Genomic DNA, 23790 nt, shown 5'->3' with positions numbered 1-23790 from the left:
TCTTAGGATCTTTACATACTTGAGGTACGAGACTGGTTGTGGGTCTTTGGCCTGATATTCGCCAGTGACTTGTCTGGTTATAAGCAGCGAGTCACTTTTCGCCAGCAAGCGTTGAGCTCCCAACTCCTTTGCTTATAGTATTCCTATTATCAAGGCCTCGTACTCGGCTTGGTTGTTGCTCGCCTTAAATGCAAGCCTAAGAGCCTGTTCGATTAAAACCCATTTGATCCTTCTATAATGACTCCAACTCCGCTTCCTTGTAGGTTGGAGGACTCATCAACTAAAAGACCCATTGGAAGTCATTAGGGTCAGGCTTGAAGTCCTTGGGTAAAAGTTCAACCATGATGTATGCGTATACCTGACTTTAATTGGTCATCGCAGTTCATACTGTATGTCGAATTTAGACAACTAAACCGCCCAACGAACGATCCGATCGGATATGTCAGGCTTTTGCAGAACCTTACAAATGGGTAGGTCGGTCATTACAACTACAGTGAAACTTTGGAAGTAATGATGGAGTCGTCGAGCTTTGAACACCACAACTAGAGCATCTTTTTTGATAACTTGATATCGAAGCTATGGTCCTTGTGGCACCTTGCTTACGAAATAGAATGGCTTCTGCACCTTCTCCTGTTCCTGCAAGATAACCTAGTTGATGGTCCGATCTGTTATTGAAAAGTGTAGACGAAAAGGAATTCCTAGGGTCAGTTTGCCGAGAACTGGAGGACTAGCCAGGTATTCCTTTGATGTGAGTTGAATCAAGCATAAACACTTTAGGAACACAATAAGGTAACAAATGAATGAAGAATAAGCAAAGAACAGAACTGAAACGAAATTAAATCACCAAAACAAAATGCTAAAACAGAATTGAACTCAAGGAAGCTTAAGGAATCATCAATGGAGACAATGCCTTCCAAAATGATGAACCAAACTCAAATATGAGTGTTATATCCTTGTACACCACAATTGATATAGGAAGAACACAAAAAAAAAATAACAGAATTGGAAAGAAGAACAAAATTACCGAATAAAAACACAAATTGAGACAAAAGAACCGATTGAGATTGAAGAACAAGGCACATAATCAAAACTACCGATTGAAATGACTATGGAAGTTGAAAGAAGATGAAACTTATGTGGTTGTAGCCATGGATTGGGAATGGACATGCCACTTGGAGGTGATGATCCAAGACAAGTACATATTTGCCGCTACTTGAGAGCTCCCAAAACTCAGAAGATGAGACTAGGAAGAGGAGAACAAGTCTCACAAAATTCACTCACAATTGGAGTATAGTAACTTTACTTCTATTTCAATCTTATTTTACAATGACCAAGCACCTCTATTTATAGTTTTAGAGGGCTGAAATGAAAGTGAAACAAATTCCAAATTCCCTCTTAATTCTAATTCAAATTTGGAGCCAATCTTGAGTCACATGGAAGGTGTGACCTTTTTCTACTTTGGCACCTCCTAAAAACTACACCTACACCTACTCTTTATGTCACATGGAAGGTGTGACCTATCTTTATACATTGGCACCCCTTATTTTAATATATACACCTTCCTTTAATGTTCTACTAAAAAACTATACAAAAGGAAATTACAAATAGAGACATCCAATGATGCTCATCTCCTAAAGCCTTGGCCTTGCTCCTCATGGTTGGGCTTGGGCCTCATCTTTTGAAAAGACTAATAAGAAGAACTTTAGATATTTTGGCCCTTGAACATTCCTCCTATTAATAGCATATTTAAGATTATCATCATACCCCCCAAGTTGGAGAGAATTCATCCACGAATTTAGTACTCCTGCATAAAACAAAGTCAGTTTGCAATTAGATAAGTTAATGCAAGAAGAGATAGGCAAACTTGACTTATCATTTTGAAATGTTGGGAGTTCAGAAAAAGAGGTCCTATAGACAGACCATGTTGGAAAAGATTGTTTGGGAATGATGACATTCTTTGGAAAAAGTCCTCTTAAATGGTGAAAACCATTAGGAGGTATGTAAAAATCATCCTTACTAATCTTTAACCAATATGGTGTGGAAGGAGGCACCTTAGGTAATGAAAAAGAAAAAGAAAAAGAATACCGTGGAGGCGTAGCACGAGTCAACAAAATTGATTTAGTTGATAAGGTATTGTGACTCGGTTTATCATGCACTTCATTTGCTTTTTCATTTTCTCTTTTAGTTTTCATTTTTATTTGGTCCTCATGAACCTCTTGGGGAGAGAGGGGTTTTAAGGTAACCTTGTGCCTTTTGGAAAGAAAAAGACATTGTATTGGTTAGGCCATCATGTAAAACATGACGATCATATTGCCAAGGCCTTCCTAAAAGAACACGAGTTGCTTCCATGGGCACAACATCACATAAAACCTCATCTTTATACTTTCCTATTGCAAATTTTATGAGGACTTGTTTGTTAACTATGATTTCCCTAACCTCACTTAACCATTGAAGTTTGTAGGGCTTTGAATGAGAGATAGTAGACAATCCAAGCTTATCTACTACTCTTGTGCTAGCCACATTAGCGCAACTTCCCCCATCCACAATTAAAGAACATAACCTATCATTAATGAGACATCTTGTATGAAAAATATTTTCTCTTTGACTTTCATCAAAGGGTTTCAAAACTTGACCAAGCATTTGTCTCACTACTAATAGATCACCTTCATGTGGACTTTCACTCTCTTGCTCACTTGGGGATCTAGGAGGTGTGGAAGATCTAGAGGAATCCGAACTATGCTCACTCACCACTACCCCATCATGTATCATCATATTTTGCTTTGAAGAACAATTAGCCGCTATATGACCATAGCCTAAGCATTTAAAACATTTCTTACTTGAAGATTTAGATGGTGATGTACGAGTAGAAGTGGAAGACTTGGAATCTCTAGGTTTGAAAGTTGAATCTTTAGAAGGATACTTTGAAAAAGATTATTTTTTTCAAAAGAGTTGTAGTAGCCATCATTATGAGAATTTTTAAAAGAATTTTTCCTTGCAATTTGAAATTCTACCTTGATGGCAAGGTGAACCAAAGTTTCTAAAGAAGAATACTCATGAAGCTCTAAAACATCTTGGATTTCCCTTCTAAGACCACTAACAAATCTAGTCATTTTAGCTTCATCACTTTCATGCATATCAACTTTGATTAAAAGCATGTCAAGTTCTTTAAAATAATCATCCACACTAAGCGTTCCTTGATGAAGCCTTTGGAGCTTCAACCAAATGTCTTTCCTAAAATGTGGAGGTACAAATCTAGCACGCATACAAGCTTTTAAATCATCCCAAGAGACCACGAGCGGCCTCTTGTTTAACCCAATGTCCATAAGAGTTGTGTGCCACCATTGCATGGCATAGTCCATGAACTCTAAAGAAGCTAGTCTAACCCTTTGGTCTTCTAGGACCTCATGTACATGAAAAAATTGGTCCACTTTGGCCTCTCATCCCAAATACACATTAGGATCCCCCTCACCACTAAAGCTAGGTAATTTTACATAAGGCAAATAAGGCTTAGCCATATTTTGGCGCCTTTCTTCATAGTATCCATAAGAACTTTGAGAAGTCCTTGAAGAATGCCTATGATGATGTTGTCTTCTCTCACGGTATTGGTGAGTATCTTCATGGTTCATCTCCAATCTTTGGAGCCTTGCCTCCATTTGACGTATCACCTCATCCTTTTGTGCAATTGTTTGTTTAGCATCCTTTAATTCACCAATTAGGTATGCTTTTTTAGGTGAATAAGGCTTAGAGGATTCTCCACTAGAAAAATTAGCCATTATATCAAAGAAATACAAACGCAAAGAGCAAACAATTAAAGAAAACTTGTTAGAAGAAAAACAATGCTTGCTGGAAAATAAAAGAGCACTCAAACCACTCCAAGAAAATATATTTTGTCCTTTACCAAGCCTCTCTTGTGGATTGGATGAGCTTCAAGTGAAAAATACCAAAGCAAAAAAACACTTACTCAAAGAACAAATCACCACCAAGACTTGAGGAAACAAGAAAAGACAAGCAATAAAAGGTATAAACAAGAAAGCTAAACCAAAAACAGAATTTAAGATATGACAAAACTTGGAGAAGAATATGAAAAGAAAAAGACAAGCAAGAAAATTAAAGCACTCAAAGGAAAGCTAGCACACAAAGGAATCCTAAAGAATAGTACTAGAATAGATGCAGAAAACCAAAAAACAGTGCTACTGGATTTTTTTAAAAAAAATTGTGCGTGACTTAAAATATTTAACTGGAACTGGATAAAGCAAACTGAAATGTGAAATTTAAACCACTGGAAATTCAAGATGTTATCTAAAATAGGCACTGGAATCACTCAAAAACAGTGCGCCAATTAATTGTGATAAATATTTTAAAATCACTGCCACTCACTTTTTTTTTTCGCGCCAGAATTGCACTCTGTACGTATTTGATTTATCATTTTTTTTGTACTTTTAATTTTGATACACTTCTTTTTTTCACTCTTTTATAATACTTCAAACTACTAAAATCCAGAGTTTCAGAATTTTTCTCCAACAGAATTAATTTTCATAAGCAATTGAATCAGCACAAAAACTGGAAAACAGAGAAACCTATGCTGGAATTAAAAAACAAAATTAAGAAATTTCAAAAGCACAATGGAATTGATGTATAGAACTTGTATAAAACTAATACACAAGCATGAACTCAAATCTAAAAAGAAAATGCACCAAAGGATAAAAAAAAAACACAATCACAAAACTGTACTCAAATAAAATCAATCAACCAAAATTAGCAATAAAAGTACTACAAGAAATTGATGACATTGTAGGAAAAAACATGACTAGACAAAACATGTATGGATTCAAAAATTAAAATGACACAAACACAATGAATTTTTACCAATTAAAACAGCAAGAAAGACTCAAGATAAAGCAAAAACAGAATCAACTAACACAAAAACAGAATTAAAGTGTCTATCAACTAAAAAAAATAAAAAATTGCACACAACCTTAGCTTTAGATACCACATGATGTGAGTTGAATCAAGCATAGACACTTTAGGAACATAATAAGGTAATAAATAAATGAAGAATAAGCAAAGAACAGAACTGAACCGAAATTAAATCACCAAAAAATAATGTTAAAACAGAATTGAACTCAATGAAGCTTAAGGAATCATCAATGGAGACAATGCCTTCCAAAATGATGAACCAAACTCAAATATGAGTGCTATATCCTTGTACACCACAATTGGAAGAACACAAAAAATATAAAAGAATTGGAAAGAAGAACAGAATTACCGAATAGAAACACAAATTGGGACAAAAGAACCGATTGAAATTGAAGAACAAGTCATAAAATCAAAACTACCGATTGAAATGACTATGGAAAATGAAAGAAGATGAAACTTATGTGGTTGTAGCCATGGATTGGGAATGGACACGCCACTTGGAGGTGATGATCCAAGATAAGTGCATATTTTCTGCCACTTGAGAGCTCCCAAAACTCACAAGATGAGATTAGGAAGAGGAGAACAAGTGCCACAAAATTCACTCACAATTTGAGTATAGTAACTTCACTTCTATTTCAATCTTATTTTACAATGACCAAGCACCTCTATTTATAGTTTTAGAAGGCTGAAATGATAGTGAAACAAATTCAAAATTCCCTCCTAATTCTAATTCAAATTTGGAGCCAATCTTGAGTCACATGGAAGGTGTGACCTTTTTCTACTTTGGCACCTCCTAAAAACTACACCTACACCTACTCTTTATGTCACATGGAAGGTGTGACCTATCTTTATACATTGGCACCCTTATTTTAATATCTACACCTTCCTTCAATGTTCTACTAAAAAACTATACAAAAGGAAATTACAAATAGAGACATCCAATGATGCTCATCTCCTAAAGCCTTGGCCTTGCTCCTCATGGTTGGGCTTGGCCTTCTTGGGCTTGGGCCTCATCTTTTGAAAAGACTAATAAGAAGAACTTTAGATGTTTTGGCCCTTGTCCATTCCTCCTATTAATAGCATCTTTTAGATTCTCATCATCCTTTAACTTGACAAAAGCCCTTTCGCATTCATCAGTCCATGCGAAATGGTTATTTTTCTTAAGGAATAGAAAATAAGGATACCCCTTTTCTCCACCGGCTGATAAAAAATGAGATAGGGCGGCCATGCGCCCGGTTAGTTGTTGGATTTCCTTGACATTAGTTGGACTTCTCATTTCTACAATCACTGTACATTTATCGGGGTTCGCCTCTATACCTCTCTCGATCACTAGGAAACCAAGAAATTTCCTAGCTTTTACTCCGAACACGCATTTATCAAGATTAAACTTTAGATTATACCTTGCTATAATGGCGAATAGCTCCTCTAGGTCGGTAACATGTTGGTATTCCCTTTCCGAGGTGATGACCATGTCATCCATATATGTTTGGACGTTGTGCTCGAGCATTGGCGAAAGGATTCGTTCCATGAGTCTTTGGTAGGTCGCCCCAGCGTTTTTCAGGCCAAAAGGCATGACCTTGTAGCAATAACTAGCGACCTCGGTCATAAAAGTCATCTTACTCTCGTATTTCGGCTGCATACGAATATGGTTGTACCCTGAAAATACATCTATAAAACTCAACAAACGACACCCTGAGGCGTTGTTTACCAAAAAGTCTATGTTTGATAAAGGATAAGAGTTATTGGGACAAGCCTTATTTAAATCAATGAAGTCGACACACATCCTCCATTTCCCATTTGCCATTTTCACCATTACAACATTTGCCAACTATTAGAATTGTAGGCCTAAAACAAGAGGAGGGGGGGTGAATTGTTTTTAAATGTTTTTTGCAACTTTGAAGGTGTGGAGAAAGCCAATGAAGAATCAAGTCCAAAGGAATGAAAATGCTCAAGTTACAAAACTGTATTAGTTTATTTCCATAAAATCAACCGGTTGTTTTTGCGATTCAACTGGTTGTTTTTATCAATAGTTTATAAAAACAACTTTAAAACAGATATAATAGAGATTATGGAAAGAGAGAATCACACAACCAAATTTATACTGGTTCACTCTTACACCAACAACTACATCTAGTCCCTAGAAACCACTAGGTATTCCACTATGTAATCAAACCTAGATTACAAATTACAAACACCAAAGAGGTGATCTTTAGCCCTTCAAGAACACTCACCCTCTTTGATACACAATTCACTACAAGTCAAAACACCCTCTGAACTGTAGACACCAGTACCTTACAAGTTTTACCAATATGAAACGAATACAAGTAAGAATAGGAAAGATCACACCTGATACAAAAGGATTACAGTAGTTTCCTATTTCACTCTTAACCAAAGTAAAGCCTTAAGCAATCTTACAATCTTCTTGGTAATTTGATCTCCTTTTCTTCAGAGATGTAAACACCAGTTATATAGTCTAAAAAATAGTCGTTTAAGACTTTTAATCAAGGGCCAAAATAGTTTAGAATCGTGGAAAACAGATTTACCAGACTTAACAAATTTTGTTAAGATTTTTCAAAAAACAATCGATTGAAAACTCGATTCAACTGACTAAATTGACCTTGATTGTTAGGTTAGCCAATTTCAGCTTTTTCAAGTCCTTTTCAAAATCACTAAGTGTAAAACAACCGGTTAAAACAATAAATCAACAGGTTGTTTTTCACTACTGTGAAAAACAATTTTCTTTTGAAAGAACTTGAGTGATCTAGTTTTGGATTAAGCTAAAAGTGGATTGAAAAATTCTAATCTACCTAGAACCCATCCCCACAAGCACCAACCCAGCCTTAAAGCAATCTTCATGGATTTGTAGACATCAAAGCTTTAAGTTCAATAATCTCCCTCTATTTCATGAAGATAAATCCCTGGTTTGCTTGGATTGTTCTGTTTGAATTTGACAATACTTGAAAAACACAAAATATGCATGTACCAGAGAGTAATCATATCCAGATCCCCTTGCACTACCAAACCAGTTTTCACTATGTGATTTCCACAAGGAAAATCAGCAAAATCAATGTGAAAAACCAGTATGAGTAAGATGCACAATCAGAGTTTCTGCACAACTTTAAAACAACAATTAAAATAGTTATAAACCAGCATACAAACTACATGCAAACTAAACCAAACCAGAATAATTCTCCATCTATTTGTCTTCACAAATAAAATAATAGGAGGGATAAAAAAAATAGAATTGTTCAGCAATTTAAACCATAAAATAGCATAGCAGATTGTTCAGCTTAAACATAACCATTAAAAGACTTCAATTATCCTTGCCATATTGTAGCTCAAAAAGCTGATTTTGGACAACTTCAGTCTGCTCATCAAGATTTTGAAACCTTGCATCCATGGTGTGGAACCTGCTGCACAGAGCTCATGAAGACTCCTCTGTTCATCAGCAAAGATATCCATTCTACTTACCATCAGCTTTTCAAAAGGTGACATTAATGTGATGCGTTCTCCCATGTTTCCTACACTTGGTCCAATATCAAAGGCACCAGCAGTTACATCATCATGAGCATCAACACCAACATCTTCACCATCAACAAAAACTTGTTTTTCATCCTCATTTTCAACTTGAACACCACTTGGGGAGCTAGCTTGATCTCCATCATTGCTTACCCATCTTCCACCAATTTTCGTGAAACCCATCTTGCTAAGTGAACCACTTGAACAGGTTTTGGGCGTTCACGGTGAGACTCCAGACCCATGGCGAAAACGTGATGGTCACCGCCTTTGAGCAAGGAATCGTTGCGAGACCATTCAACGACTCCTTGATCAGAAATCCATCAGAGACGTTCTCCGAGATCCGACGAAGAGCCGTTACACACATTAACACCGAGGAGGCTATAGCTACAAAGAATGGTAGGTTGTATTCCAAAATGTTTAAGTCAGAGGAAGTGGTTAAGACCTCTCGACCTTGGAGGGTCAATGAGACCTCAACGGGAAAGAGGGCAGACTCGAGATACACACCATACAAGAAGAGCGGACCCAAGACAAAGGGCGGGGAGGAGGAGACCCGCCCCAAGTTTCGGGTATCATACAAGGAGCTAATAGCAACACCCAAGTTGGGCCATATAACCCAGTACAATCTAACCATTATAATATTAACCTAATCTGAACCACTCTTTTTGAACATGGTTGTGATTATTAATTATATTTTTATATGTTTATATATTTTAAATTATATTTTTTAAGTATTATGTTATATTTTTAAAATATTTATGAATTTTACGATTCGTTCGTGATAGAAAACGATTCACAATTTGAAATATAAACTCTACAATTCAAAAATACAATTCACGATTCAACTACCGTGCTTTATAATTATGTTAAACAAAGAAAGATTGTGTAACCTTTTAAGCTTTTAGCTCTCCAATTAAATAAGACAAATTCTTCCTACATTCAACCTTTTTTAACCCGTCCCATTTTGTTTAAAGGTATTTTCGTCATTTCAACTGAAATCGGTGCAGTAATATGGCGCAGTAAGTGATTGTCTTAAATAAGAAGACAAACCCAATTGACTTACTAGCCAGATCAATCACTCAGGTCTTTTTCGATAGCTAATATTCTGGTCTAAATAAATCCATCAAATAAAAACTTACAATAGTTCCAAGAGCTTCAATATTTAACGGTTTTCCTTCTTACACCTCCATGATTATTACCTGCACTTTATATTAACAATAAAAAGATTAAATTATTATAAGTTATAATTCAGTCTCCAAGCTTGATTCTTTTCCATTGACATAAAGCATTTTTCTCTTCTCCATTGTACTCCTCCCTCCTAAACCACTGAATCACGGTTACAGGTAATATGTTTTCTTAACCTTCTAGATTGTTTAATCTAAAAGCCTTTCGATTGTTGAATTCTTAATATTTTCAGACTACGTACTTCGAAATGAGAGTTGTATGTTTTTACAATGACTTAGATTGTTCATATGAAATATTATTTTGAATTGTTCAATTTAATACAATTAATATGGTTCAATTCAAAATTCACGTTTTCAGAAGTCAGAGTATGTTTTCGATTGAATGTTCATAAAAAGTCTCTTAAAGAAAATATATTTAAATTATTTTTATTTAACTCTTAAACGACTTTGTATTATTAGACATATCGAAACAATATATATTCTATAAAGTTTATTTTGAAAGGTTTTCCGAAAAGGATATAACGATCATTTTAAAATTATGTAGGTGTAGGTACTGATTATGAGGGTACTGGAAGCATAATACATATTTAGACCCGTTTCACGCACATTAACTATCATATTATGAAATGGAGTTTTCTCCTACACCCTATACTTTTTCTCCCTGCACTCCACAAGTATACTGGATGGACAAAATTACCCTTTTAGAATCTTTGACACATTCTACAAAATGCTTCAAATATAACAACTTCTTGGTTACTCAATCCAAATAAGGGAGTGTTCCAAATGCATAATCTCAAATATCTTTCTATCATACAAATGAAGCTTACTTTGGGAGAAAGTTTCACCACATGTCAACACCAAAAAAAATGCAAAACAAAATCATTTAAAAAATTATATGGCTCATTGTGGGAATGACATGTGGTGCATTAAGAGACAAAATGTTGCACACTTCTTCAAACACTCATCCTTTTGTGTTTTCAGAGCATTTCAAAGGCACCGTAGAGAAGTTCATAAGCCATTTCAAAAGGCTACTCTACCTTTGTCCTACTTTACCTTAGTTGTGGGAACATTATGTCTTTCTCACTCTTTATATGGATGTCCCTATCCTATTTCCATCTCTCTCACTCTCGTCATACCTTCCCAAGACGTGTATCTGTCTCAAAATTACCTTCCCCTTCTTCTATCTCATCCACACACGCACAAAATTTTTCAATATTTTTCAAATCGGTGTTACCATGATGATTTTCGTATTATGTTGGCATGTACGATATATGATTTTGTACGCTTATTTGTTCACAAGTCAGATGGAACAATTTTTGTTTCCTCTGTAAAAATAAAAAAAATGGTAAGCATCATGTTTCCGCCGGTTGACTCACTTCGCAGGTTGACTCGCTTCGCCGGTTGACTCGAACGGCAGTCTTTGGCACTCCTATCTCCACCTGAGAATCGTACTTCCTTGATCGAAGAATCTCTCACCTGCAAAGACAAAGGGCGCCTTGACGGCCGTTTGCACTTCGACGCTTAAGTTAGTATAAGAACAAAGAAACACCAAGTGTATAAAGTAGTTTCAGTCTTAGAAAACTGTGTACCTTGCTAGGGTTCTTAGCACCCTTTATATAGGTTGAAACTAGGTTTTACCTTTGTTCCTTTACTCATGTCTAGGGTTCCTTGGAAAATGTTCCTGCGCCGCTATTACATAATCTTAGCGTAATCTAGCACATGGAACTTCCCTTAACTGGAGTGCAACGACTAACAGAATGGTCGCCTAGGTACCAACTTGTGCACCAATTCTCTAGGACCACCTGTTCTGCGGGTGCCCTAAGTATTCACGTGTCATGCATGCAGCATCCTTCGGAAACCGTAACCCTAATGGGCCTTAGCGCCTCCAAGGACTGTTTACTCGTGTCGCGCCTGAATGCGCTATACACACCACTTGCATGGATCCCTCGTGACTTAGGCTTTCCTCATATCTGATGTTTTCAACTGATAACTGTGTAATTCTGGAACCCACCTTACGTGGCCTAATATAATTGTTCAAACAGTCGACGTCTGATCTCTCCCTCTTATGGCGAGGTCTGATGTCGATCTCCAACGTCGAGGTCTATGGTGTCGATGTCCGAAGACTGACCAACACCCTAACACGTGTATCTGGGACCCACCTTACGTGACCCATCTTTACTATCAGATACCGGTATGCGATGTCTGAGGCAGTCACTGGAATCGATGACCGAGGACTGGTCGGTACACGTCCATAGAAAATAAACTACAGTTTAAAGTTGTTCTACGTCTCTCAAAATACATTGCTTTGCAAATGACATCTTTGTTGTTTGACTTGAGGATCACCAAAAAAGACAACTTCATTCGGATTCAAAATTTGAAATTTTAGGTTTGAAAAAAAAAATTCAACCTCATTCTTTGGTTTTTATTGTGATTTTCACTTCGAGGGAAAAACTTCATATTTTCTGGGGAAGATTCGGCCACTTATGTATGAAGTAGAGGATAAAACAAGAAGCATAATAGTTTCGGTAGTGAAATACTTTAAAGCTTTAATTTTTTGTACGATTTGTTTATTTATCTTTCATTTATGTTCTCTCATTTCTTGCAAATGGAATATACAAGTAAGAAGAATATGAAGCCTCTCTATTAAGGGTAATTTTTCTTGTGTGATTAAAATTTTTTCGACATGTTTCGTGTTAATTTTTCTTGTCATAGATTATTGGAATTATTATATTTTCCATATAGATGTATATAGAAAATGTATCAATGTATAATATACGTGGTAAAAATAAGGCAATAGTTTAGTGTAATTGTTGATAGATAAGTATAACATATGAAGTAGTGGATTATATGAAGCATATCTCTCCAATCTAATCGTATATAAACCGTAGACATGCATTGAATGAATATATAGAAATATCTTTTCCATAATATTTGACAAATCTTTTTAAAGAGTGTGAAAAAATACACGACTTTCGTATTATGTTGGCAGGTATGGGTACATGATTTTGTACCATATATTTGTTTTGTTTTGTTTATTAATGTCTATTGTTACTATGAATAGGACTCTAATATCTGGAAATTATATTATAAGTGTTATAACAAACTATTCACTTTTGATTTTGAACATGACTACACTTTTGACATCATATTGCTTGGAATTATTGTTTTATGAATTTACATATATTTTAATTTCAAATTATTTTGTAAAAGATTACAAAAGTGGATTTGCAAGTAGCTGGTGAACCTGTTTTTAATGAAATTGTGATTAAGTATTTGATTTTTAATATTATATGAATATTATTTTTTTGTTATATATTATTTTCAAGTTCTGTGTAAGGATCGAGAAAATTAGTTTTAGAGTAGAAATAGTATAATTAAAATGACACCTGGATATTTTATTATTAAATTTAAAAGAGCATATAAATAGAAATTTAGTTATTTAGGTTTCATTTTAAAAGAATCATCATCTCTCTAAAAACTCTATTTTCTTTTCCTCTACCTTCTTTCTAAGATTTTGACCTCCTCGCTTATTAGTTTAACGATCGGAGTACGCCATTAGACTTCTGGCAACGAAGACTACAAGACTACCCGATCAGAATCTTGATAAAGTAAGTTCATTTTTGTTCATTTTTCTTTTCCTCTCCCTTCTCTCTAAGATTCTAATCTCCTCGCTTATCAGTTTGACGATTAGAGTCTACCGTTGGATTCCTGGCAGTGGATTCTACAAGATTTCTCGGTCAAAATCTCAGATAGAGTAAGTTCATTCTTGGCTCATTTTCCTTTGAGTTAGTTTTGATTTGGTTAGGTTTGTCCTTAATTTAAGATTGCATGTGATGCTTTTATCTTCATAAGGAAAGCTAGTTTTATTTATTTTTTAAATAGAACCCTAGGTTAGAAGATTCTGGATGTGGGGGTGACGTGGTCACCAATTTTAATTATTTTTGTTTGCATGATTGTCTTTTTTGAAGAGTAAAGTAATATATTGACTGAAATAGTTAATTTTAAATATTTTATATTGATTTTAAGATGAATAAGTTGTTGAAGGTGTTTGTGATTGAGAATTGAAAGTATTTGAATGATCATATAAATGAGTTGAACTATTTTTGAATATTTTGTTGAATTACTTAAATGAGATGTTTTACGAAAAGTGGTTGTTTGATTTTAGAAGATGATTGATTTAGATAGCATATATTTGAAACTTAGTTATGTGTTTAAGTGAATTTTGAGATAGATTTGGATTGTTTAGAAAGTTTAAAATATATGGTGTGATTGAATGGTGTATTGATGTGTTACATGAGATATGGAATGATGTGAAAGTGTGATCAAGACATAGTATTTTCAGGAAATGAAATACCGTGTTGAGATTGTTGTTAGGGTGTATTGATCTGTCAGACCCGTAATGAGATATCTTGACTCAACTGATATATAATGGAATCACATAGATGAAGTTATTCAGTTTATAAGAGTCGATGAAGGTTCATATGACTTTGTCCGGGGTTTGAAATATAATCTGGTCTTTCAGGTCATATTATCCTGTCATACTAGATGATGAGATGATGAGATATTGAGATGTTTATGCGCATGGCTGTGTGGATTCACAGCGAGTAGTATGACAGTGCAGGTCTTAGGATTCTAATTTCATTACACGAGTCTTTCGGAAGTAGAGTCAAGTGTCTATGTTTTGTGAGTCAGTAAAAGTCTGACATGTGAAAGATGATTTATGAATTTTGATAGACACTTGATGGTTTGTAAAATTGTATGAGAATTGATGCCTTTATGTTGATATTTCAAGTTATATTTATATTAGAAGTTTTAAAAATAGCTAGCTTACCCTTTGCTTTGTTTTGCGGTTGTTTTCTTAATATGTGATGATCGTGTAATTACATGGGAGAAGATTAGATTGCATGTAATAAAGCTCCTCAGGGAGCAGAAGGGAGATGAGATGGATTTAGTTTTAATGCTTTATTTTGTCTTTTTTTTTTAAACTTTTGTAGATATATTAAAATCCCTATGAAGAGGGATAATTTTTTTGAGGTACAATTATGAGATAGTTGTAAGTTCATATGTTAATTAGATTTTTCTTGCTTTCTATTTTATTAAATATGAATAAAAATAGGGATGTTATATGAGTAAAAATTGGATGTTACATTCTGCACTAAACATTTATTTCTATCTTAAAATTTGAAATTTTAGTTTGGAAATAGATTTAGTTTCCAAAATACACAATTTATGGGTTAAAATTCATATATTTTGGGCACACATTCATTTCGTTTTCAAAAATTGAATTTCAGCTTTGAAAATGAAGTTCAACTTTCAAAATACATGGTTAAAGTTAATCTATTTTTGGGTTAACACAATATTGTTCTTTCAACGTGTTGAATATTTTCAGGATTCAATTTTCAAAATTGTAGGATTTTTAGGTGTTTGATGTCGTCTCTCATACTAAAAAAAAATAAAAATTTAACGAAGGTTATATTTAGCGTTTGTAGCGGTTTTAACTCCCGTTAAATGCGTTTACCCGCAGTTTGCTTTCCTCTAGAAGATCCAGCGTCACTAACGAATTATCGACAGTTTCTACGAACTCTTAGAAAATAATCACTTTTCCACGGTTATAAATCCCCTAGTATTTCCGACGATTTTAAAACCCACATTATTCCCAGCGATTTGAAAACTCTCATTATTATTTCTGACAGTTTTTAAATCTCATTACTTTCCCCAATTTCTAAATTACTTCCAATAGTTTCATTATCCCACTAATTTCATTTGTTATTTTTTTTTTATAATTTCATTTGTTATTTTGTTTAAGTTAGGTTGTATTTTTTAATGTACATAAGTACTTACTTCTAGTCATCTTGTTAATTTTATTTGGATTTTGTAATAATATTTTAATATCCCCTGACATTTTATTTGTAATTTGTAATAATATTTTAATATCCCTTGTCATTTAATTTATCAATTGACAATTTGATTTAATAATATAATACACATTTTTATCAATATATATATATATATATATTACGTATAATATTTAATTCATATATAAAATTCTTTACACCTATTAAATTAGTGTATAATTTATAAAATTTGTAAATGAGTATTGAATTGTCTTACTTCTCTATCCACCCATGACATTCTAGGCAAGTAAAGATAATATAGAACTGTTATTCTATCAAATTTGGATGAAAAATAACATAAGGAAACATTTATAAGGAAACATTTATGGGAAATATAGCAAAGTGTAAGGAGAGTGCAGAATACTCTTAAATTTATTATTATCCATAATTATAGAAAGTAAAACACAGGAAAAATGTGGAAGGTCTGTGAATGGAAAATGACTATGAAATTCTAAAGTAGTGAACAATCACATAAACAACTCGAACAAATTCAAAATAGTAATTCTCTTTGCCATCATAATTAATATATAATTATTTAGACAAACTTCTCATAAGTACTTATAAGAAACATAAATAAGAAAATAAAATAAAATAAATTATCCATAAGTTAAAATTAATTTATATATAAAATACTTTATAGAAAACATTTCTTATAATTTTATTTTAATTCATATAAAAAATATTTATTTTTCTTAAAATTACTTAGAATGAAATTTGTCTAAATATATCCTTATTAATATTGTAACTTGTGATATGGAGGAGCTCAAAACAATTGATTCATGATTCACTAACTTTCTATAAACGCCTTTTGTTGGATGATAACTGTCCTAAAACACATTCTGAAGCATTAGAACAAGTAGCATCCAAAGGATTGCATAACACTGCAACCTCTAGTTTCCCTGTGCCACAATAATCTCGGTCCATAACTTTAAAGCCTGCAATTCAACAACTCAAAACTTTAGATTTTTCTTTTCTTTTAAAAAATCATTACAAAAAACACACCTGTTAGATATTTAACAAATTGATAAAAGCACATTAAAAATTATTAAAGATGTGAATTCTCATGAAAGAATGAATGAAACTAAGTTAACTTTGGATTACCATAATTTTGGTAATTCTGAATGATATCGAGTATAGGGTTGTAAACATCAATGTAAACAATCCTGCTTTTGGAGGAGTTGTGAAGGGAATCAAGTTCCTTTGAGAGCTTGGAATTGAACAACTTGGCTGCATAATTGTACTTTTTTGAGCACCCTCTTACCAATCCTCCAGCCAGAGTTCTCTGTGATGGCACATCCAATAGGTGGTGCACTCAGCACTCCAATTCTATGGGCTCCAAGATTATACAGTTCCTAATCAAGAAAAAACTCATGATGAACAAGGCATAGTTGACTTCACATGCACCAAAGAAGATTGTATTGTATATTAGAATGATTATGACTTATATTTGATTCTTTTTTTATCTTCCATTCTTTGCATTACTATTGTCCTATAAGGCATGTTGTTGGTATCTTCTAACTGAAAACAACTCTTGTTGCTTTTTACTGTCCTCAAGTGTTTTCCTGTTATAATCTTCTGGCCATCTTATTGATATTGTGTTGCAAAATTTTATATTCTATAACAACTTTCTATATATTTCTTTGTTCGTATCTCCGAGTAATTTCATATACGGTCAAATTTGTTATTGGGTGTATCTGCATAAGATAAACAAGACACTCCAATCTAGACTATTTGCAATCAAATTTTGGTTACCAATCACACCAGAAGTTCCTTTCTACCTTTAGAGTATTAAGCAGGTATCATCTTAATATGGTGTAATACATGCATGGTTTTACACACATTTTATTTTATGTGCTTACATTTTAGATCATTATCTCCAAATTAGCATATTTAATTAGTTATAATAACCAACCACTATTTTAGCATCTTTCAAAAGTGAAAAATTACATCAGCAAGCATCCTAGTTCTTGCTCACATAATAAAGCTTTTAATCTTTCGGTATATATTCTAGATCCTTCTCTATTTTCTTGGTCATATTTTTCACTCTTGTCATTCCAAAGACTATTTTCCATTATATAAACTGCATAATTTGCATCTGTTGATTTGTTCAGAAGTTGTGTACTTCTACTATCCAATCACTATCTACCATGAATACTAATTCATATAAGTTTTTGGACAAAAATATTCATGCTCAAGCCTCAAGTTGGGAGTATTCAAAGATTTACTCTCAATCAACCTTATCATTTTTTAAATTTTGTTAAGATGCACAACTGCTCAGCTTCGGCCATTAAGTTGGAATGAAATCAATGATATAAAGAAAACTAAAATGACGTAATCACAACAAACTTTAACTCTAGGAGTTCACTTTATGACTTTGGCAAACTCTGTCACAATCCAACAGGACTCCAATACCCTGTCATGACAAGGAATGACCTAAGACATGGATGTAACTACTTTTTTTTGAAGGGTGTATAAACCTATGTTGAATTGTTATGAAATAACTCGCAGCCAGTAAGGCAAATAAGACAATGCTTTGGTTTCAAGTTAGAGTTCAATACAAATCTAAAGATGACCTAATAACACCCCATGAGCATATATGTTATAACTACAAATTGGTAACCTTTGCACTAGCAGAGTATGAAATATCTAACATGCTAGGGTATATGCTGCTTCAGGATGTTATTTAAACAAGGGTGTAAGTTGAATGTTATAGAAGAGCATAGGTGTGCATGTATAGCAGGTATGAATACAGAATATTGTAAATGGAAGAAAGTACACCTAAGCATCACAAGGCAAGGTTCACAAACTTATTTAATTCTCTGCAATCAAACTTCCTTATTTTTATTTTTACTTATGTACTATATTTTCACTAACCAAACAAAAACTTAAGGTAGACCTCACTTATCACTTCTTTTATTTATATAGTTATCTTCACAGCTATTGAAAACTAACTACTTTGATTATCTTTCCACTCTTTTTATTCATTCAAAATTATGCAAGAAATTTCAAGGATAAATGAAAATGATGGGAGACAGAGATTTTTTTCATAAACAACAAGTCTAAAATAATTAAGAATCGTTGAGTGAAGTGTGGGTATGGAACAAACAAGTCATTGTAATCTGCAACATTTAGGAAAATAACCTTTACTATATTTTTTTATAAAATATTAAATTAATAAAACCTTTACTACGGTTTATGAAAAAACCGCTGAAACTTACTAGGATGATTTTGAAAAACCTCTGGTATCTTTATGTTTTAGCGGAGGTTACAGTTATTAAATCCCTCTTAAAATTAAACATTTTTGTAGTTTTATTTTCTTGAATTTTTCTCCTCAGGCACTATTTCTTTCTTCGCTATTGTGGCATGAGTGTTTCTTCCTCCACCTCCATCCCTTCTTCAGCCACCTCCATACACTTTTAAAATTCTAAAATTGTCTTTCAGTAAAAAAGATAAAAATAGAAAATTTATTTTACCTTTTGCCGCACAGTGAAAACAAAGGTGCTCGGTCCTTGGTGCTTGTTGTTGCCGTAGTGGTGGTGATAGTGGTCCTTGTGGTGGTAGTGGCAGTGGTAACCGTGGTAGTGGTGCCAACAGTGTTGTTGTGGTGGTGGTCTTCACGGCTCGTCATTCTCAGGTAAGTCTTCAATCGGTGTTTTAAACACTTAATTCGCTAGATCAACGAATTATATAATCCGTAACAATCTATGCACAACAATGAATTTCATGTTCTGCACCACTATAATCCAGAATGTTTTTCCAATCTGTAAGACAATATTAAAGTGGTCCAGATTAGTTAATCCGGAGGTTTATCGGATCCGGAACCAACATACTCACTTTTTCCGATTGTGTAATCCGGTACAAAATGAACTATGGATTACATAATCTGAAAGTTATTTTAGAACTTCAAATATGGCTTATGGATTATGTAATCCGGAATGTAATTTGTTATTATAATTTGACTTACGGATTACACAATCCGGAAGTCACTTTAAAGTTGTCAAATGCATTACGGAATATCTAATCCCGAATGTATCATTTGACTTGACCAAGAGCTACAACCAAGAATCTGGAACTAACATCTTTGAATGTTTCTGTTGGATGAAGAGTGATTTGTAGTTTAGAATGGAAGTGAGTAGTGCTACTTTGAAGGGGAGGGTGAGGGCTGTTGGGAGAAGGTGAACGTTTGTTGATGCTTTGAAGGAAAGGGGGTGAACGTTGTTAGTGCTTTGAAGGAGAGGGGGTGGGTGCCGCCGCTTGTGTTGCTGTTGGGGTGAATGACAAAGTGTTAAAACAATGAAATTGAAAAGGTAAAATTAGGTTTACTTTTAATTTTTTAATATTATTTACTGATGGGTATAATAGTAAAATCAAATTTACTGTGGGGGTGGCTGAAGAAGGAATGGAGGTGCAGGAAGAAGCAATTGTGGCATCCCACTATGGTAATTATGTCGAAGCCCAAGATATAAGAGCCCAAGGATGTTTCTTATTATATGTTTTGTCAATTTCATTTCTAGCTATATCATCTTCCATTATCATTCTTACATCTATCTTACTGCATTAACTTCCATATTTATGTATTTTCAAAATATTTTTTTTACTTTCTCTAATTATTTTCATTTCTTATTAATTGCAGAAATAATATTGTGTTTTATAATGTTGGAATCCCACATCGACTAGAGTCTTTCATAGTATACAAGTGGATACAAATCTCACCTTAGGAGTCGGTTTTATGGGGTTGTGTTAGACTTAAAGTTCACTTTATAATATATAAACAATGTTTATTAAAAAAAATTGTAATTTAATTTTTTTAAATAAATGCCGAATGTTTCACGGATAAGTTACTAGTTATACACGTTTCAAAATGTGACAAATATAATTTAGAATAACCATTTTGCATAAAAGACGCTAGAGAATATGCATTTCAAAATTATATAAGGCGTCCTAGAAATAAATACAGTGATATTTTCACTATGCTAGACATGTAAGATAAAAGAAGAGTAAAATTTCAAACAACAGATAAGTGAGTGAGAAGTGTTCTCAATGTGTAATTTAAAATAATATGTAACATATTTTAGATTATACATTCTAAAACAAAATCAAAATACACTTTCGAAATGACTAATCCAAAATATTACGAAAAAGATTATGAAATGCACATTTCAAAATTATTTGACAAAGTACCCTGATAACGGAAAAATATATTTGAAATATGTAATTCGAATAATATTTTCGTATTCTAGATGGGTTGAAAAAAAGGGAAGTTTGAAAGAGTTGGGTGCAGGAAGAAAAAAGCATGTGAAATGTTTAATCCCATAACCCAAACAGTTAAACTTTAATTTTATATACTTATATATTTAGAAAGTGGAAGACTCTATTGTTTACAAGAACATTAAATATCTTCATAATCTTTAAAAAATAATTCAATGTCTGCGTTCACTCGGTGTTGCCTAATAGAATAAGTCCAACGTATGAAATTCTCCAAATATATTCAAACAAGAGTTTCATCTCTCACTTTCCAAGAAGAGCTACTTCCAAGGGATCCTTCCACTTAATCACTATCCCCTCCATCAAAATTCCTTTTCAAACTTGCTCATTGACCACTTCATATGTCACACAGCATATATATATATATATATATATATATATATATATATAAAGTATCAATCAAAGGATACACATAAACCCCCAAGAAGCCAAAGTGCACTAAACTTTCACTACATCCATCAACTTCTTGATAATCTTCAAAGTTGAAATCATGCAAAACCAACAACAACGACCTTCCGCTATCATCAACCCGAAGTATTGTGCTCCATATAATGTTGACCTAGTAATTGTGAGAAAGGTCTTGGCGTTAGCTGATAGTTTTTCCGTCACCGACGTTAATGGCAAAATGGTCTTCAACCTTAGTGCCTCTCTCATGACCCTCCACGACCACCGTGTCTTGGTTGACGCCGCCGGCGAACCCATTGTCACACTACATCGGAAGGTTTGACCAGATAATCTATATACCCTTTCGTTTGATATCTTCATTTCTTCTTATTGTTATTTTGTTTAGCTTTTAAATGGTAATTTGAGAATATGAATCCACAAACTTGAGTAGTTTCTAGGAGTAATTGGATATATATGTTGTTTTTTTTCTCAAACTACAATAATCAAAACTAAAACATAGATCCACTCTGATTCTGTTTAGAAACTTGTGTTCATGCTATTCCTTGGATAATTTTTTTCAACCGTTGTGTGCACAAATCATGTTCAAATAGTTTTATGAAACAATTCGAATTTGTTTATGCAGATGACGACAACTCATGATCGGTGGCAAGTTTTTCGAGGTGAAAGCACGGAGATGAAGGATTTGATCTTTAGTGTAAAGAGATCGTACTTTTTCCAGCTAAAGACAAAATTGGATGTGTTCTTAGCTAAGAATACTAAAGAAGAAGTTTGTGACTTTAAGGTGAAAGGAAGCTGGTTCGAACGATCTTGTGTTGTTTATGCTGGTGAATCTCTCACCATTGTTGCCCAGGTCAACCTTCTGCTCTTTTCCTATATATTTCAAATATAAAATCTTAATGTTCGAGGTACTAATCATGTTAATCACATAATCTAAGTGTTGTAGTTGCACCATAATAGTTTCTTGGTATATGCTAAGTTATTTTTAGATAAGTATGAGGTAAAATATCTAGAAAATCTAGCTGAACAAGCTCAAAGTTGAGCTATTAAAATTACGTCTCAAATTCTAATTTTGCGCTTGCGGAATGTTAATGTGATTGCAGATGAATAAGAGACACACTGCTGAAAGCATGGCGTTTGGGAAAGATAGTTTCATGGTTACAGTGTATCCAAACATTGACTATGCATTCATAGTGGCACTGATTCTGATTCTTGACGAAATTAATCAAGACAAGAGACAATCTTAGAATTAATTATTAATATTCGGCATTTTGGGTTCTCTAGTTTTCATCAAAATGTTCATTCAAGACAAAAATTGTGCCATAGGAGTAATGAACAGTGTCAATTCCTTGCCGTCCTGTATGTGCTTTTCATATTTTTATTTGATTATTTTCTGCTGGAGAAACCATAAAATTCACAAAACAGAAAGTGTATTTTATAATTATTATTCAAAAAAATTTAACTAAAAAAATATTTACTCAAAAGTTAAGTCATCCTTATAGCAACCCAAAAAAATTGTCATTGGTCGAACTGAGGCTTCAAGGTGTCGGGAGGGTTGTCGGTTAAGGCTGCGTCCTTGACCGCATCAAGTCTTTATGGTGTCGGCAGATTATGCCGACTAAGGCTACGTCCTTAACTGAATCAAGTCTTTAGGTATCGGTAGGGTATGTCGGTTAAGGCTATGTCCTTGACCAAACCAAGTCTTTAGGGTCTCGGCAGGGTATGCCGATTAAGGTTACGTCCTTGATCGAACCAAGTCTTTAGGGCCTCGGCAGGGTATGCCGATTAAGACTACGTCCTTGACCAAACCAAGTTTCTAGGGTCTCGGTAGGGTATGCCGGTTAAGGTTACATCCTTGACCGAACCAAGTGTTGAGTAGTGCAAGAATTTAACTTGCTAAAACAGATAATTTGAAGAGAATCGCCTCGTCAAAACCTATTCGATCGAAAACCTTCCTTAGGAAAAAAATGACCGATTGAGGAAAGAGTGCGTGAAATTTATTGCTTGTTTAACTGTAATAAAACTTGAGGTGCATGGTGTACCGAACAGAGTGCTCAGTGCTCGGTGCACGAGTGTGGGTAGGACAGCTCAATAGTGGGGCCTATGGTGTGGGTAATGAGTTTTGACCTAGTTTTATTAGTAAGCCCATTAGAGAATAATTAAGATAATATTTTTATTATATGCTAATATAAGGTTGTTAGTAGAATATATTTTAACCTAAGTTTGCGTTTTAGGGCACATAGTTGTCAAGTTACATGCATATTGAAAAGATAACGTTGCATCGTGACTAAGGTGCCCATGTAAACAGAGTATTTTCTTGTTGTTAACGCCTGAGGTGGTGCCCTGTTGGCAGGTGGTTTTTCTATTGTTATTTTATGCTTTCATTAGAGATAAGATTATTTTCTATTGTAGCACCGTGAGTGAAGGTGCCCATAAACAAAATGTTTTTCTGTTACGTATGCTTTTGAATGAGATTAGATTCTCGTGGATGAAAGTTGTTAAATGAGTAAGCTATAAAAGGGACTTGAGACCTCAAGTAAAGGTACGTTGTTTCTGAGACTGAAACTGAATACTTATTTGTTTTTAGTAAGCTCTCAATGACTTGATCGTCG

At 33.9% G+C, this 23790-nt stretch overlaps 1 protein-coding gene across 1 annotated transcript; it reads left to right on the top strand.

The window, feature by feature from the left end:
- Positions 1 to 21173: 21173 nt before the first annotated feature.
- On the top strand, positions 21174 to 22599 carry LOC137818729 (protein LURP-one-related 15-like). The gene is made up of 3 exons (XM_068622308.1): positions 21174 to 21497; positions 21804 to 22031; positions 22282 to 22599. The coding sequence occupies exons 1-3, from the start codon at positions 21267 to 21269 to the stop codon at positions 22423 to 22425; spliced, it is 603 nt and encodes a 200-aa protein (XP_068478409.1). The 5' UTR covers positions 21174 to 21266; the 3' UTR covers positions 22426 to 22599.
- The last annotated feature ends 1191 nt before the right edge of the window (positions 22600 to 23790 follow it).

Source organism: Phaseolus vulgaris, chromosome 10 (assembly GCF_000499845.2).
Source record: "Phaseolus vulgaris cultivar G19833 chromosome 10, P. vulgaris v2.0, whole genome shotgun sequence".
Taxonomy (NCBI): Eukaryota; Viridiplantae; Streptophyta; class Magnoliopsida; order Fabales; family Fabaceae; genus Phaseolus; species Phaseolus vulgaris.
Note: the sequence above shows the minus strand (reverse complement) of the source record. Positions and strands in the feature narration are given on the sequence as shown.

Excerpts from the sequence above, each read along its gene's own strand:
- LOC137818729 (XM_068622308.1), top strand. The coding sequence starts at position 21,267 with ATGCAAAACCAACAACAACGACCTTCCGCTATCATCAACCCGAAGTAT. Across the intron at positions 21,498-21,803 it reads TTGTCACACTACATCGGAAG|ATGACGACAACTCATGATCG; the intron begins GTTTGACCAGAT and ends TTGTTTATGCAG. Across the intron at positions 22,032-22,281 it reads CTCTCACCATTGTTGCCCAG|ATGAATAAGAGACACACTGC; the intron begins GTCAACCTTCTG and ends ATGTGATTGCAG.